The 19,568-nt window shown below is 36.2% G+C and overlaps 1 protein-coding gene across 4 annotated transcripts in view; it reads right to left on the bottom strand.

The window, feature by feature from the left end:
* Positions 1 to 17,210: 17,210 nt before the first annotated feature.
* The window catches only part of CCDC141 (coiled-coil domain containing 141), a 204,282-nt gene continuing 201,924 nt past the window's right edge, over positions 17,211 to 19,568 (bottom strand). For 2 of the 4 annotated variants that reach the window (XM_036858605.1, XM_036858606.1), the window contains exon 23: positions 17,212 to 19,083. In XM_036858605.1, the coding sequence (XP_036714500.1) occupies positions 18,816 to 19,083 (268 nt within the window). In that variant the 3' untranslated portion in view covers positions 17,212 to 18,815. Of the gene's footprint in view, positions 19,084 to 19,568 lie in introns of all 4 variants that reach the window. The other 2 variants (XM_036858604.1, XM_036858603.1) reach the window with 2 other exon arrangements.

A 19,568-nucleotide genomic window follows, 5' to 3' on the forward strand; every position in this document is an offset into this window, starting at 1 on the left:
ACGATACCCCCCCTTGTTTATGGGATACATAACAGGACACTGAGTCATGATTTACTGCAGTTTATGTTCTATCACAGGGTAACAGATTAGAAAGTTGTAGTTACTTCTGTTTAAATATGTAGCTATTGCTCTGTCCTCTGGCTCACTTTGAAAACTGGTGCTTCTGAAAGCTTAAGGCACTATTTTTATTCTTCTTATTTGGCTCTGACTTGTGTGACTATGTTCCTGCCCCTCATTCTCCTTGGCTTGGTCACACTGGTAGAGAATGAGAGAGAGAGTGTGTGTGTGTGTGTGTGTTTGTGTGTTTGTGTGTCTGGGATGGGTGGCAGGGTTGCAGACAAGGCTCAGATAATTTCTCTTTCAGGATTATCTTCACTCTGAAAACTAGAATTTATAATCTCACAAAATCAGATTTTCCTTTTAGATATGTATTCTTAATTAAACACACAATCTCTTCCTAGTAAAACTTAAAAAACAAGGAAAATGATATCTGAACATGTTGGGCACTTAAAAATATTTTTGTCCAGGCTTTAGTTCAATTTAGAATAAAATTATTAAGTGTTCTAGTTGTAATTACTCTAAATGCAATAAAAAATATTGTTTAAAACAGTGACTTTAACTCAGTTGTTTCTCCCTGAGAATGAGAGCTAAAGTAGATCAAAGTGAAATCAAATAACATATTTTTTAAAAAAAACATTAATTTATATGAACCATTTAGAAGAAAGCATTAGAAATATGTAAAAGCTTATTTCAAAAGAGATCATAACAGAAAAATAATTTGACTTCATTTCAATATAATACAAGCTAAAATTTGTTAATTGCCTGAAACTGACACGGACCTTCCTTGAAGGCAGATATTGTGTGGGTGGACATGTTGATAACCCTGTTTGGAGTGCTACAGTCTTATGAGGTTGCCTACCTATGAAGTTCAAGATTCCACATGCTAAACATGTCCAAATGACTTTTTATGTTCTATTTCACCACTACACAATTTCATACTCATTCCATACAAAGAGAATGTCCAACTAGGGTTGCATTTTTCTAGAGAATGACAAGATCTATGCCAATTAACTGTCTCTTTTCTAACATAGGGATAATTTGTCAACAACTACTATGTGCTATATTCGCAATTATTTTATCATTCAACTGAATCATAGACTGCTAACAGCATTTCTACATTAAAAGGCATTGAGGCTGGGACTTTTAGGGGCTGAATAAGAGCCTGTGCTTGGGTATACCATGTTTTTAACTGACTCTATTTGGAGTCCTACCATAATATTTTTCTTTTCTTCTCTGTTGAATAAAGAGAACATTTTATGACCGCCAAGTGTGTACTATTCCCAGCAAAGAAAGTTCTTATTTGCCTTCTTCTTCCCAGGAAATTTTCTTTAAATTTTATCCTGAAACTTGGCTGGCCTCTTGGTCACTTGGCCCCCAAACACCAAGTCCTTGGTAATATCATCTGCCTGTTCTAATGAGAAAACCAAGGATGTACTTGTGTATTTAATACCCCTTAGTGATCAGTGAGAGCTGGAAGCACTTTTAGAGATGGTTTAATTTATAAAATCATTCACAGGCAAGGAACATGAGGGATAGAGATTTTAGTTGCCATAATCCTAAGAGCTCTTCTGTATCAGAGCTAGGATTAGAATTCAGGTCTTTAGCACTTCAAAATAGTAACGTTTAAGAGGAGTAATATAGAATAGCCCATATATTTAAAACAAGTGCTCATTTCTATTTCTGTTTGAATGCAAGATGATTAAAACAGGCTCAAATGCATGATATATTTTATAAAATCAATGTTCCACTATTTTAATAAACATTATTAAAGGATTTCAATTAACCTGTAAAAAGATACAAGATAACCTCAACAAAAAGCCTATGTTTACCCAATTAAAAAAAGATTTCAATCTTGGAAATAGAATAGACAAAATGCAAGAAACATTTAACAAGGACGTAGAAGAACTAAAGAGGAACCAAGCAACAATGAAAAACAAAATAAATGAAATTAAAAATACTCTAGAAGGGATCAATAGCAGAATAACTGAGGCAAAAGAACGGGTAAGTGGCCTGGAAGATAAAATAGTGGAAATAACTACTGCAGAGCAGAATAAAGAAAAAAGAATGAAAAGAACTGAGGACAGTCTCAGAGACCTCTGGGACAACATTAAACACACCAACATTCGAATTATAGGGGTCCCAGAAGACGAAGAGAAAAAGAAAGGGACTGAGAAAATATTTGAAGAGATTATAGTTGAAAACTTCCCTAATATGGGAAAGGAAATAGTTAATCAAGTCCTGGAAGCACAGAGAGTCCCATACAGGATAAATCCAAGGAGAAACACGCCAAGACACATATTAATCAAACTATCAAAAATTAAATACAAAGAAAACATATTAAAAGCAGCAAGGGAAAAACAACAAATAACACACAAGGGAATCCCCATAAGGTTAACAGCCGATCTTTCAGCAGAAACTCTGCAAGCCAGAAGGGAGTGGCAGGATATACTTAAAGTGATGAAGGAGAAAAACCTACAACCAAGATTACTCTACCCAGCAAGGATCTCATTCAGATTTGATGGAGAAATTAAAACCTTACAGACAAGCAAAAGCTGAGAGAGTTCAGCACCACCAAACCAGCTTTACAACAAACGCTAAAGGAACTTCTCTAGGCAAGAAATACAAGAGAAGGAAAACACCTACAATAACAAACCCAAAACATTTAAGAAAATGGGAATAGGAACATACATATCGATAATTACCTTAAATGTAAATGGATTAAAGGCTCCCACCAAAAGACACGGACTGGCTGAATGGATACAAAAACAAGACCCGTATATATGCTGTCTACAGGAGACCCACTTCAGACCTAGGGACACAGACAGACTGAAAGTGAGGGGATGGAAAAAGATATTCCATGCAAATGGAAATCAAAAGAAAGCTGGAGTAGCAATTCTCATATCAGACAAAATAGACTTTAAAATAAAGACTATTACAAGAGACAAAGAAGGACACTATATAATGATCAAGGGATCAATCCAAGAAGAAGGTATAACAATTGTAAATATTTATGCACCCAACATAGGAGCACCACAATACATAAGGCAAATACTAACAGCCATAAAAGGGGAAATCGACAGTAACACAATCATAGTAGGGGACTTTAACACCCCACTTTCACCAATGGACAGATCATCCAAAATGAAAATAAATAAGGAAACACAAGCTTTAAATGATACATTAAACAAGATGGACTTAATTGATATTTATAGGACATTCCACCCAAAAACAACAGAATACACATTTTTCTCAAGTGCTCATGGAACATTCTCCAGGATAGATCATATCTTGGGTCACAAATCAAGCCTTGGTAAATTTAAGAAAATTGAAATCGTATCAAGTATCTTTTCCAACCACAACGCTATGAGACTAGATATCAATTACAGGAAAAGATCTGTAAAAAATACAAACACATGGAGGCTACACAATACACTGCTTAATAACGAAGTGATCACTGAAGAAATCAAAGGGGAAATCAAAAAATACCTAGAAACAAATGACAATGGAGACACGACGACCCAAAACCTATGGGATGCAGCAAAAGCAGTTCTAAGAGGGAAGTTTATAGCAATACAAGCCTACATCAAGAAACAGGAAACATCTCGAATAAACAACCTAACCTTGCACCTAAAGCAATTAGAGAAAGAAGAACAAAAAAAACCCTAAGGATAGCAGAAGGAAAGAAATCATAAAGATCAGATCAGAAATAAATGAAAAAGAAATGAAGGAAACAATAGCAAAGATCTATAAAACTGGTTCTTTGAGAAGATAAACAAAATTGATAAACCATTAGCCAGACTCATCAAGAAAGAAAGGGAGAAGACTCAAATCAATAGAATTAGAAATGAAAAAGGAGAAGTAACAACTGACACTGCAGAAATACAAACGATCATGAGAGATTACTACAAGCAACTCTATGCCAAGAAAATGGACAACCTGGAAGAAATGGACAAATTCTTAGAAATGCACAACCTGCTGAGACTGAACCAGGAGGAAATAGAAAATATGAACAGACCAATCACAAGCACTGAAATTGAAACTGTGATTAAAAATCTTCCAACAAACAAAAGCCCAGGACCAGATGGCTTCACAGGCAAATTCTATCAAACATTTAGAGAAGAGCTAACACCTATCCTTCTCAAACTCTTCCAAAATATTGCAGAGGGAGGAACACTCCCCAACTCATTCTACCAGGCCACCATAACCCTGATATCAAAACCAGACAAAGATGTCACAAAGAAAGAAAACTACAGGCCAATATCACTGATGAACATAGATGCAAAAATCCTCAACAAAATACTAGCAAACAGAATCCAACAGCACACTAAAAGGATCATACACCATGATCAAGTGGGGTTTATTCCAGGAATGCAAGGATTCTTCAATATACGCAAATCAATCAACGTGATACACCATATTAACAAATTGAAGGAGAAAAAACATATGATCATCTCAATAGATGCAGAAAAAGCTCTCGACAAAATTCAACACCCATTTATGATAAAAGCCCTGCAGAAAGTAGGCATAGAGGGAACTTTCCTCAACATAATAAAGGCCATATATGACAAACCCACAGCCAACATTGTCCTCAATGGTGAAAAACTGAAACCATTTCCACTAAGATCAGGAACAAGACAAGGATGCCCACTCTCACCACTATTATTGAACATCATTTTGGAAGTTTTAGCCACAGCAATTGGAGAAGAAAAAGAAATAAAAGGAATCCAAATTGGAAAAGAAGAAGTAAAGCTGTCACTGTTTGCAGATGACATGATACTATACATAGAGAATCCTAAAGATGCTACCAGAAAACTGCTAGAGCTAATCAATGAATTTGGTAAAGTAGCAGGATACAAAATTAATGCACAGAAATCTCTTGCATTCCTACACACTAATGATGAAAAATCTGAAAGTGAAATTAAGAAAACACTCCCATTTACCACTGCAACAAAAAGAATAACATATCTAGGAATAAACCTACCTAAGGAGACAAAAGACCTGGATGCAGAAAATTATAAGACACTGATGAAAGAAATTAAAGATGATACAAATAGATGGAGAGATATACCATGTTCCTGGATTGGAAGAATCAACATTGTGAAAATGACTCTACTACCCAAAGCAATCTACAGATTCAATGCAATCCCTATCAAACTACCAATGGCATTTTTCACAGAACTAGAACAAAAAATTTCACAATTTGTATGGAAACACAAAAGACCTTAAATAGCGAAAGCAATCTTGAGAATGAAAAATGGAGCTGGAGGAATCAGGAGAAATCAGGCTCCCTGACTTCAGACTATATTACAAAGCTACAGTAATCAAGACAGTTTGGTACTGGCACAAAAACAGAAACATAGATCAATGGAACAGGATAGAAAGCCCAGAGATAAACCCACACACATATGGTCACCTTATCTTTGATAAAGGAGGCAAGCATATACAGTGGAGAAAAGACAGCCTCTTCAATAAGTGGTGCTGGGAAAACTGGACAGCTACATGTAAAAGTATGAAATTAGAACACTCCCTAACACCATACACAAAAGTAAACTCAAAATGGATTAAAGACCTAAATGTAAGGCCAGACACTATCAAACTCTTAGAGGGAAACATAGGCAGAACACTCTATGACATAAATCACAGCAAGATCCTTTTTGACCCAGCTCCTAGAGAAATGGAAATAAAAACAAAAATAAACAAATGGGACCTAATGAAACTTAAAAGCTCTTGCACAGCAAAGGAAACCATAAACAAGACAAAAAGACAACCCTCAGAATGGGAGAAAATATTTGCATATGAAGCAACTGACAAAGGATTAATCTCCAAGATTTACAAGCAGCTCATGCAGCTCAATAACAAAAAACAAACAACCCAATCCCAAAATGGGCAGAAGACCTAAATAGACATTTCTCCAAAGAAGATATACAGATTGCCAACAAACACATGAAAGAATGCTCAACATCATTAATCATTAGAGAAATGCAAATCAAAACTACAATGAGATATCATCTCACACCAGTGAGAATGGCCATCATCAAAAAATCTACAAACAATAAATGCTGGAGAGGGTGTGGAGAAAAGGGAACACTCTTGCACTGTTGGTGGGAATGTAAATTGATACAGCCACTATGGAGAACAGTATGGAGGTTCCTTAAAAAACTAAAAATAGAACTACCATATGACCCAGCAATCCCACTACTGGGCATATACCCTGAGAAATTCATAATTCAAAAAGTGTCATGTACCAAAATGTTCATTGCAGCTCTATTTACAATAGCCAGGACATGGAAGCAACCTAAGTGTCCATCATCGGATGAATGGATAAAGAAGATGTGGCACATATATACAATGGAATATTACTCAGCCATAAAAAGAAACAAAATGGAGGTATTTGTAGTGAGGTGGATGGAGTTAGAGTCTGTCATACAGAGTGAAGTAAGTCAGAAAGAGAAAAACAAATACACTATGCTAGCACATATATATGGAATCTAAGGAAAAAAAAAAAGGTCATGAAGAACCTAGTAGGAAGACGGGAATAAAGACACAGACCTACTAGAGAATGGACTTGAGGATATGGGGAGGGGGAAGGGTAAGATGTGACAGGGTGAGAGAGTGGCATGGACATATATACACTACCAAATGTAAAATAGATAGCTAGTGGGAAGCAACCACATAGCACAGGGCGATCAGCTCAGTGCTTTGTGACCACCTAGAGGGGTGGGATAGGGAGGGTGGGAGGGAGGGAGGGAGACACAAGAGGGAAGAGATATGGGAACATATGTGTATGTATAACTGATTCACTTTGTTATAAAGCAGAAACTAACACACCACTGTAGAGCAATTATACTCCAATGAAGATGTTAAAAAAAAAAAAGATTTCGATGCCTCTAGGTTCCTCAGAGCAACATCAAAATAGGGGCTGAGTTTTATCTCATCTACTTTATCTCCAAATGGCAATTCTAGATTAGACATGTAAAGTCACATCCAGCATTAAAAAATTAAAATGACAGTGAACCTTGGTTATAATTTGCTTATTTCCAGTAATGTACTATACAGCCAATGTCATATAATTTAAATATCAATGATACTGATTTTTAATATATGTGTCAATGTTATTAAAACAGCCATATAAACTTCGTACTGTGTTTGGAGTCAAAAATATACTTTAATGCTTGTAACATGAACAACAAAGTTTCCTTGGTAATCTCTACTTACAGAAATGGCAGTAATAAACATTAATAATCTTCTAAAATTTAGATTAGTTACTTTCATTGCAAAACGTTTAAGTGATCACACCGTAACTCAAGTTTTTAGGTCACTTGAAATAGTATGCTCTGGGAACTCATTGGTAAACTTTCCAAAGGGCATTTAATGCTGGCATTGACTTGTTGGCTATTTATGCTCGTTGGCGGGGCATACAACTCTGAGTATAATTGCAAGTGGTTTCTGATTTCCCGCCACCCCCCTGCTCCACCCTGCCAAAAGAAGTTCTTAATGCAGAGAATATTGTCTCCATTCTGAATAAATCTTTGGCATATTTTCAAACAGAAAAGCACTGTAGTCATTATAATCTGCCTGACCTACTATGGCCCTAAGAGATTTTGTTGGCTAGCACTATGGGCTTAGAACATAGAATAGAACATATTTTTCTGGAAACTAGTTTGCAGAGTTCTTGGTGGCATTGCTTAAATACCACACGTTGTCAAAACTGTCTGATTAAACATGTAATCCCTGAACCTAAATTCCTTCTCAAACAGGACTCTACGGATTTCAGAATGATCCCTACCACTCTAACTTCTTTTACTGTTTCTACTATAGAAATCTGTCAATCTACCTCAATATTCCTATGACAGTGTTGAATTTTTCCATTTTGAATCTTATGAATTTGGAGCACAGACGTCACCAACATGAAGTTACTGCCTACAAGGCTTGAAGTCTTTAGAAACCAAAGTATTCTCTAAAACAATGTTCCTCAAACTTTAATATGCATAAAAATGACCTGAGAATCTTGCTAAGACGTAGATTCTGATTCAGTAGGGCTGGGGTGGAATCTGAGATTCTTCATTTCCAACAAGCTCCTAGGTGATGCTGATGCTGGAAGTCCTCTACAGCAAGGCTCTAAAAGACACACCGGATAAAATCAAGCAGTTGACTTACGGCAACTTATTCTTTAAGATGTGTAGTTCTAAAGCATTTGTGAAAAATATTTTCCTCCTACCTTATACTAACTCTTCACTTAAAGAGAATCAGATATGAAGGGGAGGGGCTGCCAAATGTGGACACACAATGGAGAAATGTTCCTCTTTTCTACCAATCTGGAACTTTGCAGGTTGGCTCTAAGAGGCTGAGTCTTAGAGGTTTACATGACAATGTCTGCATACTAAACTGGAGGAGTCGTTCCTGAAGCTATGCCAGGATTGTCAGGGTCAGCTCTGATGGAATGGTCATATGGAGACAGATGATGATGCCTGGGATGACTTTCTATACCAAGTCTTTGTAAGATTTTCAGAAGATACCCATTATGAATATAGATACAATTAGATACATTTATATGCAAGTTTGTAGATACGTATGGATGTGTATGCATATGTACATTTATGTGTGTTTACTCCAGAACAGAAGGAAGATGACACAATTTTTTTAAACCAACATCACAGAGAAGAACACTAACACATAATTATAACTGGGTTTGCATTTCCTCCAATGGTTTCCATCCTCGGTCCCATCTGTCATTTAATCATATTGTTATAGCTATTGCTTGACATCTTGTCTTTATCATCTCACCTATGTATTGCCTTAGACAATATTTCCTGTTTGTGGCTGTCATGGAATTCAATTTCAGTGAATTTCACCAGCAAAGTTCCATGAACCTAAAAAATGTTTAATATGACCATTGGGTTAAATTATCTATGCAGAGTACAGTCAGTTACTTAGTGCCAGGCAAAACAAATTCTTTATTATTTCCTACCTTCTAAACTTTTTCCCATTAAAATTAATGACATGGTGAGAAAGTATAGGAGAAACGAATTCAATAGCTAGTTCCTTTTTCATGGTGAAAGACTATACCATAGTGAGAAACCAGTATATTTGACTTTGGAAAACTGTCTTTATTTCATTTGATTACTGTCCTGTTATAAACAGATCACTATTCTGCAATGGGATGTTAAATAGGAGTATATTCCCTATCAAATATTAAATACCATGAAAATTTTCTCTCTTGAATTGGAGCAACTGCATTCCTTAAGAGCATTTATGAATCAATATTCATACAAGAATAAATATCCCTTATCTGCAAAAGGTGTATGAGAAAATCAGATTAAAGTTATTACCTTTACAAGAATTTAATGTTAAATTACATTTTAAAGAACTCTCAGTGGAGCTAAGAATCAGGCAAGTAAATTCTACATTGTTTCCACGTACTTAGTAGACATAATATACATTTCATTATTTGCATGTATAAACCATTAGCAGTAAAAAAGAAATGAACACACAAAACATTTGTCCCTGCAGTAATCATACATGCTGTAATAACCTTGAGAAATGAACTAGAAAAATCCATCTTAAAAAGCCACATTCAGTACTTTATATGGAAGATACAAATACAATAGCCAATGGATTAAAAAAAAACTGCTGCTTCTCAAGCATGATTTATGATATTGTTATTACATTTAAATAAAAATAACCTCTAAGTTCTATTTAGAAATAACTCTCTGAATTGCTATCTAGGAGGAATTTAAATGGATTTATATTTGGAGCTGATATATTTGTATACAGATCTGAAGAGTAATTCCCCCTTGTTTATCAGTAATCTGGGAATCCTGTCTGGAAACACCGGTTTTTAAACATACATTTGAAAAACTGGAGAGTTGTGCTGAGTATTTTATCTTGTGGCATGCACATAAATATATGTCTGTATTATACCACTGTTAAAATAAGAAAGGTCTATTTTAACTCTTGGTCATCAGTTCCTCATGGCACTGGTACCATTAACAAGAGGTGTTTTCCTAACCTGATTAATCATACATCACCTGGGAATTTTATATATTACCTAATTCATATGGATAAGAACTCATACTAAGAAATAGGTGTACACACGTACACACACACACACACACACACACACACACACAAACACATACACAGCACCAAGATCCAAAACTCTTGAAAAGGTTTTTATTAACTCACAATGACCTTAATGACATGTGACACACTGTGCTACATAACTGCTACCAACAATTTCTCACATTTAAAGAAACCATATAGATTTTCCTAATTCTGAGGTTCTTTGTGAGATGGTACCATCCCTTAACTTACTGAATTTTTACCTGTGATGGGATAGAGTCAGAGCACAGAAGAATGGGATTCAAGTGTCAAGAAAACCAGCCCCATAACCTTAGACTGTGGTCATGACTCCCACATGTACATTATCTTAAGCCTGAGTCATTCTTCACGGCTCATGATCCATTTTTAATTGTAATAGTAAATCAATATTTGTGCAATTATATAATATGCTGCCATAGATTTGAACTAAAACTATGACTGCTTTGCTTGCATATCCATTTATAAGTCCTGGATGGAGTGGTAACAGGGCTTCACTGTTTATATGATTAAATTTATAAAGCATTTGATAAAATATAAGTTTAATACTTGGCCTTTGTGGTACATCAGTTAGTTTTCTTTTAAGTGATAATGTATAATACCAATTACGTTTTAGACAAATGATATATATGACCAAAAATTACCTTCAAGAACATGGAAATGAAGAAAGTACTTATAGTTACCATCTAGAAAATACAAAATGATTAGTTTCATTGAAGTTTCCTGTTAGATGTAGGTACCAAAGTAGTCATTTGTTTTCCATCTTTTAATTAATTAATAGACCAATATATGACTTTATGAAACTGATTACTTTTGAAAGTATAATATAATGGCTGACATATTTTAGCTCTGATTTCTATCAAGAAATCTTAGAAATATACTAACAGCATGAGTCCATCCTTGCTGATAGGAAAAGCACTTATCCATGGGAGATACATTCATTCTTGTAGGGCAGCACAGTACCAACTGATAAATCATCCACTCTGGGATTTGATGTCAGAGGCTAAAAGGACTCCTTTTGTTCTAATATTAATATGTTATTGTTGGGGAAAGCTCAGCTTTATAACATTATAATTACAATGTCTTTCTAATTTTTTCTCTTTCACTGATAATGACAGTGGCAGCAAATGATAAAGTTTATGTTCCACATCAAATATTCCCTTGCTCTGTTGAGCACTGTCTCCTTCAAATAATTTACCTCTCTCAAAACCCCCCAAAATAATGCAGGAAGCTGCAAGAAAAATAAAGTGTGAGATGTTGCAACTAGATTACAAGTATCCATGATGTCTGTAATCAATTGTTGGAAAGAGACAAATTCAGGTTGCCCACCTTTTGCCTTGGCCTCAGAAGATGCCTGATTCACCATGATTCTTTTATTGCTAACTCCCTGCCTTTCTCCTGGATACCATTGGTGCAGGCCTTCTGCTTTTGGTGAACTTGCTATATTTATTTATTAGTTCTAAGAGTTTTTGGAAGATTCTTTGGGATTTTATAGATAGAAAATCATGCTTTCTGTAAACAAAAGCATTTTATTTCTTCTTTTCCAATCTACAGAACTTTTGTTTCCTTTTCTTGTCTTATTCACTAGGTAGGACTTCCAGTACAATGTGGGCTGAGAGTAGTGAGAGGACATTCTTACCTTCTTCCCAGTCTTGGGGGGAAAGTGTCCAGTCTCTCACCATTAAGTATGATGTTAGTTATAGTTTTTTTTGTAGATGTTCTTTATCAAGTTGAGGAAATTTCTTCTGTTACTAGTTTTCTGTGAGTTTTTAAAAAATTATCATGAACACATATTGAATTTTCTCAAATGTTATTCCTGAAGCAATTAATATAATCATGTGATTTTTCTTCTCTTGCCTGTAGATGTGGTGGATTGATTGATTTTTGAATATTGGACCAGCCTGCATACCTGGAAAAAATCCCACTTGTATGTGTAAGTTTATTTATTCACTGTTGGATTGGATTTGTTAGTACTGCGTTGAGAATTTTTGTGTCTACATTCATGAGTGATATTGGCCTATAGTTTTATTGTAATATCTTTATCTGGTTTTAGTACACTGTGGTGTACTTAGGGGACAATGTTCATGTAGAAGATGAATAGTTGCTGATTGACTGAAATATACCAAGGTGATCCCCTAAATCAAGAAGAGAACTGAGGCCTTGCAGCACAACCTGGGAGTGCTTATTGGCAACAATGGTTGCTATCTATTAGTGAATGTCTCTGGGAATTTTTTTTCCAGAGAAAGACGTGTATGGATTTTTCTAAAACATTTTGCATTGGTTTCCTCAGGCTGCTGTAACAAAGAACAGTCGGTCTTCAGTAGCTGCTGACGCAGAACCTGTGGATAAAGGAGGGTCCCACTGTATCATGCTATTTTATGTAAGGGATTTGAGCACTGGTAGATTTTGGTATCTGTTGGGGGAGGAGGTATCCTGGAACCAGTCCCCCAGGGATACTGAAGGAGGACTATACCACCAACCGGATGGCTTAAAACAACAGAAATTTCTTCTTTCTCAGTTCTAAAGGCTAGAAGTCCAAAATGAAGGCATCAGTAGGACCAGGCTCTCTCTGAAGTCTCTAGGGAAGAATGCTTCGTTGCTCCTCTCACTTCTGGTGGTGGCCACCTCTGGTGTCGTACGGCTTGCAGCAGCTGCATTACACCAACCTGCTTCTGTCATCACTTGGCCTTTTCCCATGTGTCTCTTCTGTGTCTCCAGGTGTGTCATGGCCTTCTTACAAGAACACCAGTTGTGGATTTAGGGCTCACCCTGACACTTCAACCAGTACAGTCCTCTAATTGAATAACAAAAAAATGTCACGCAGACACATTTTATTGTGGCCTCTAACTTCCTCTCAGGGAGCTCCCCACATACGTTTCCTAGATGTGTAGGAAGTTCATACTGCGAGGGAGGATAACAAAGGTGACTCAGTTTCCTCATCCCGACGTTTGGCTATTTTTCCCCCCGGTCCTATATTTCCCAACACTTAGCGGAACACAGCAGACAAATCTTTCAGGTTTCCACATACCCCATTTCCTCACAAGAATCTATCGGGGATTTTTGGTGGGGGAAATGTTCTTATTTAATCTGATAACCTACACCAGGATGTGAGGAAAAATTCTATTACTCCTTTAAAAAGAATAGAAATGAATAAATGTGCATTTAAGAGGCATCTTCTAGAGCTGCATTAACTTGAATCAAAGGCAGGCCTTTGAGGGTCGGCATGGCAATGGCTGCTAGAAAAGACACTTTGGAGCAGATGGGCATTTAACCTTTCTGATCCTGCCAGGTACCTGGTTTCCTACTTTGTCTGCATTTCTAACTGCCCTGCTTGCCAACAGCCTGTTTGTATGGAGGTTTGCCTAATACTTATTACAAAGAAAGGCGGCTTTCTGGCATCATTAGAATAACAAGGGTTAGAGATTATTTGCCATGGATAAGGTTCCTTTGTATTTCATCTTGTGAATTTTTATCTTCAGAAGATTTTATTATATGATTTTTAATGCTAATACAAGATAAAATGTAATTTTGTAGTCATTGGATCAATAAAGTTCTTGCAAAAGAACAGTTGCTGAATGACAAAGGGAAAAGTTTATTTCATTAGCCAGCTCCGGAGCTGTTATTTCACAAGTATTGTTATTAAGTGAGTTCTAAATGGGAAAAGAGACATAGCAGGGAGCCATCAGAATACAGATTGGAAACTTCAAATTACGTACCTATTATTGTTTTGGTTTAAAGAAAAGTCATCAATTTTTCCAGCAATGCCTATAGTTAAAATATGTTTTAATTTCACTAGGTTTTTATTACGTTAACTGGAAATATATGCACACAAACGTTCTTGTCTATACAATTCTTTCTGTTCCCTTATCCTCTAAGGAGAATAGGGTGTTAATTTTATGGTATAAAAAAGAGGATCCAAAGAATTGGATTTGCCAAGTCCTGGCTTAAACAAATGAAATTTCCATTGAACAGAAGGAAGAACTATCTGGCCAAACACTCAGACTCCAGAATCAAAGACTTGTTCATCTGGAGGAGTGTCATGCATCCAACTTTCACCCCCAGTTTTGGGTGGTTCATGATGTTATATAAACTCTCACCCACATAAGGAATAATGGTGTGGGGATTCTTGAGGAAAAGCCAAATTAGCAGCTTTGTGCTTTCCATTTTGAGGCTGAATTCATGCACAGCTGATAACATTCAAATCTCATCTCATGTGAAGAGACAGGAGAAAATGAATTGTTGTTGCTTTGAGCAGGACACTGTTTCATTTCGTGAATGCAAATTTTTTGGCTCTTTGATGCAGCTCAAGATTCTGCTTATTATAAATGGAAAACAGTCTGTCATGCTTTGGCATTTGTATTGACACGCACAATATCAGAGTGTACTAGGAGGAGATATTTTATTTTGTTTCAGCTAACTTACTTCATGGACACACTTAAAACACTGTACCTACAACAGGAATGTCAAAAGCTTCAGATGGCAGTTTCTAGTAAGGCATGGTCATGAATAAAAATAAACAAAGTGGAACAAGATGCAATATTTTTTCCTTCCTTCATTTGGAATTCAAATAATCTAATTTTTTGGATTTGGCTGTTTTTAGATTTACACTTATGAATGAAAAGCCGGTTTTAAATAAGATCTGTTCACAACCAGATTACTGAGCCCCAGCTACAATAAAATATTGATAATTTGTGCAGTGTTCTAAAGAAGTACATAAATTTTGGTTTTGGCAGTTTGGACTTAGTCACTGAGAGGGGAGACACCCACTTCTCCACTTACACCTGATGATGATTTATACCTGATTATATCTGCTTTAACATGTTGGAAAAATGATCCTGGATTTTGACTCTTCTCTCCTCAGTATTATTTTGACTGCTAGAGCCAGCCTATATCTTAAAGTTTAAAGTTTCAATTGGGGAGCAGCCCAGAGGCTCTGGAAGATTCTCACTTAAGTTTCGTAGGTTAGGTGAGGTTAGAACCTGATTCTGACTGGTCCACAACAAGAAAGAATAATCAGGTGACAAATAACATCTTTCTCTTTTGACATTCCCCCACCCATCTCTCCAAAAAAAAAAAAAAAAAAAAAAAAAAGAGACAAAACAAGCTAGGCTTATCTTTGCTTACCTCTGACAACAATTCAAGAAATATTGAGTGTGACTATGTCTTAAGTGCTGGGACTATGATGACGAACGGGGCTGTCACAGATTCTGCTGATAAGGATCTCTTGCTCTAGCCAGGAGACAGATGCTCACATGTGCGATTCCAGTGCAACTATTAAGGGACGTGACATGGTCAGCTCAGGTGCTGACAGGGCACATAGCAGGAACATCTACACTGGACTTGATGGGTCAGAAGGCTTCCTGGGAAGGTTGTGTCTCCAAAGGACCTGGAAGGATAAGCAGGAGTTAAGCCACATGAAGTTGGGTAGAATAGAATAAGGGAGTTCTGGGAAGGAGGACTGGAGAGAAGTAAGACCATGATAGGGTAAAACCTGAAGTTTAAGTATCGCTTTATGGGGGGATTGGGAGGGATGGAACAAAGGCTGGGAATGGAAGCATAGGTACTAAAGGACCTTGTGTGCTACTTGAAGAAATTTAAGGGTGAAGTGGTTAGGAGGTTCTTGCAATAATTTATTTTAAGCCTGTGTCTTAACTATAAGTGATGGTTAGCATTATTGAATGAAACAGCTAAATTTTCCTGCTTCTTTTTCCAAATACTTTAGATATTGTAGAATATGCAAAGATTCAAATGTAAGGATTCCTATGGTAAATTTCTCTTGGAATTGAATGTAAAAAAAACTTCACCATAAAATGTTTATACATCCTTTTATCAGAAAATAAAAACTGGAAAAAATAATTTTGCCTTATAGGAAGCCCAAAACACATTTTGTGTTGCATTCCTTCAAGGTATCGAGTATATATTCTTTAAAATGTCTTTTGGTCATTTTCATTTGCTTGTTGAAAAGTGTTTTGATATTGTTAATTGTCCAGAATTTACTCTAGAAGTAAACAGGTATAAATCATGTATATATCTCAAAATAGAAACATCACGTCCATTTCCTAAGTTTTTCATTTTTAACCAATACTTTTGGTTCATACTTTCATAAGGGGAATTTTTGATCAAGACAAAAATGTTAACAGAAAGGATAATCACACTGAAGTCTTTGAAATTAAAGTATAACCAAAAGAATAACTGAATAGCTAATTATTCTTCACTGCCGTGGGGATTACTAGATAGTCAATAGCCCAGAAGAATATGTAGGTAGGTAAGTGGGTAGGTAGGTAAATGGATGGGTGGATGGATGGATAGATGATAGATAGATAAACAGATAGATAGACAGATACACAGCTATCCGAACTATAACGTGAATATCAGCATAATGCTTTATCCCAACATTTGAGCTCTAGGTGTGTATGTATACAAATATATGATATATATAAGGTATATATATAAGATATATATATCAGATATATGTATAAACCTTATGCTTGATATAGAAATCAAATATATCAGGGACTTTATATGCCTTCTTTGGTCATCACCATGGATATATGTATATCCCACCCTGCTCCCCAAAGGATTAACATTTCCTGGCATGCAACAGGTAAAGCAAACCAGTAATTCCCAGGCCCTAAAAACCCCAAACCAAAAATTCAGCCAAGCTGGAGTTACTCAGTTTTCCTGGGTCTCTCTGACGTACACATGTTATTAAACTTCTGTTTGATTTTCTCCTGTTAAAAAAAACTCAACCAAGCTGACAAAAAGGGATGGGAGATCCCACTAAATTAACAAGAAAGAGATAGAGTGAGACAAGAATTTGTTACCTGGTCCTGCTGGCCCTCTTTGGACATAAGTAGATTTTACTCTTTAGCTTCAAATGGGAATAGCAATTTGGCAAGATATGCACAATACTTGAAACTGGACGAAAAGGACAGGAGAATTAAGAGACTATGAATTCCCTAGGATGCTGTATATATACGCTTTTAATAGGTTTCTGTCAAAATTTTTAAGAAAATTAAGAGATTAAATTGTTTCATTAAATTGAATACACAGCACAAGAAAATATATGCCAACTTTTTACTTAGCCACACATTTCACATCTTCAGTTAATATCCAGTAACTTTTTAATACCAACTTGAATATATTAAATTTAAATATTTTTATTATTTGTAGACAGGCTTTACAGCAACATAATTAATGCCTACCCTTCATCAAAAATCTATAATGAATATTCTTTCAACTAAAGATTTTACCCTAACATGACAAGACTACGTTTAAAATCTAAAAATAAATGCCTCTCTTATACATGTTTATTTTTTAAAGGAACTAAAATGATGATCCTCTTTTCTGAATAATATATTTCAGAAAGGCATAGAACATTCTTCAATATTACAGTGATAATTATAAGAAAAGGATAGAATTTATCTTATGTCATCCTATTATATATTTTTTCTACCCCAAGATCTTACTAAATGTATCCCCCTGAGTTTAATTTCAAGTCTTTGAAAAAGATATAGTCTTAAGAAATCAGAAAGGAATTTAAGCTCCAATTCAGAAAACATCATTTTCCTACATGGAAACAGTTGGAAATCACATACTCACACCATCCTTTAATTTAATATTCAAAAGAAACAACATCTGAAAGAGAAACAGTGGGCAGAAGGCAGTGTGATGACAAATTACAGTAAGCAATACAATTACCCTTAGTCTTCATAGAGTACTTTCCATTTTCCAGATCTTTACAAGACATGAAATGAAAACCTTCAGTTGCCCAAGAGGTAGATGATGAACCCATTTGCCAAATGGGAAACTGAGGCACTACTATGCCTTCCCACAGGCTGTAAAAATGGTCAGCAACAGAATCAAGATTAGAAGCAGGAGGAGCCGGATGCAGCTGTATACACGTGGCTGTCCAAAACATGTCAACGGAAGGACAGGAATACTGTTGGTCCACCCCTGCGGCTACGCTCTATCTCGCTCTGTGACACACACAGCTGATGGAAGTTTCAAACTCCATTTAAGGCTAACAGCACATCTATTCTCTAATGTCAAACCCATGAGATCAACAGGAGGAATGATTATTTGCAGTGCCATCCTCAGACTCAGGAACGTAGGCTATGTTGAAACTACATAGAATGTATTTCAATAAATGAGATCAAGACATGAAAAGCAAAATTAAAGGACATCTTATGCAATAATGAAAATTACAATTTTAGTTCAACATTTCTACTCTTATTCTACAAAGAGATGTTTATGCGTACAATTAAAAATAGATTATCAAACAATTGGATTTGAAATAAAACACATCTGCATGCTGATGTGAGACTTGATCTGCATGCTCTTAAATTAGGAGGGAATAAACATAGTATAATTTGACTGTGTTTTATATTGAACACATCTCTTTTGAGAATACAGAAATGTATCCTTATTCACTGCTAATGATTTACTGAGCTCTTCAAATGCATTAAAGCACTAAATAAAATTTGATTATTTCACCTAGCAGTGGTATTCCAAAAAAGCAATATGGCCAGAATGGAGGTACACTTGGTGGGGGATACTTGGTTGGGGATGCTTGGTGGGAGATGCAGGAAAATAAACAGCAGTATTGTTGTCCTTTAGGCTCATAAGAATGATGCCCATTGGTGCCAACCCCGCAGTTACTGTGTGAGTAGCCAGTACATTAGGGACACGCTAACGTAGATGACACTCAGCAGGATCCAGTTTATTCTTGTGATGGGCGGCCTGTGGTTACCTGTCACGCAGAGGATGACATTGGAAGAGAGAATGCCACTAGAGTTTTGGGCCCGAGCCACATAGAGGCCTGCATCTGCCTCGCATACCTTTGGAATGAACACCGAATGTCTTGTCTCCTTGTGTAAAACCTGCAAGTGCCCATCTGCAGACAATTTCTGGCCCTTCTTGTACCTGAAGCAGAGAGTCAGTTTTTAAAGTCAGGATCACTGTTTATTCACATCATTTCCAAGTTCTAATAAGCACTGCAATTCGGCCCATCACTACTGTAATATTCTCTAGCATTAGCAGGAACTCTGTAGCAACCACAAATTCCAGTGGGGCTGTTTATCCTTCAAGCAGAGGTTGGCAACTGGTAGCCACAGACATGCTTGATGGGCTCAGACTGTGTTTTTTAAAAACTGAATTTTTGGACATTTACCAATTAGAATATTGCATATGAAAATTCAGATATCCAACTCCTCTTAAAAAAACTGGGCCATCTGGTCACACTGGGCCACCATTTGCTCATGGCAACAATTACCTCAAATGGGAAATGGTACCTTCTATTTGACCTGTGTCATTCTTTTAGCCGCTATGAAACAGCAGCTTGTGACTCCTTGAAATCTATGGGAGCAAGATTCATCTTCCCATCAGACTCATCCCGCAAGATCCACAGG

Source organism: Balaenoptera musculus, chromosome 7, assembly GCF_009873245.2.
Source record: "Balaenoptera musculus isolate JJ_BM4_2016_0621 chromosome 7, mBalMus1.pri.v3, whole genome shotgun sequence".
NCBI classification, from domain to species: Eukaryota; Metazoa; Chordata; class Mammalia; order Artiodactyla; family Balaenopteridae; genus Balaenoptera; species Balaenoptera musculus.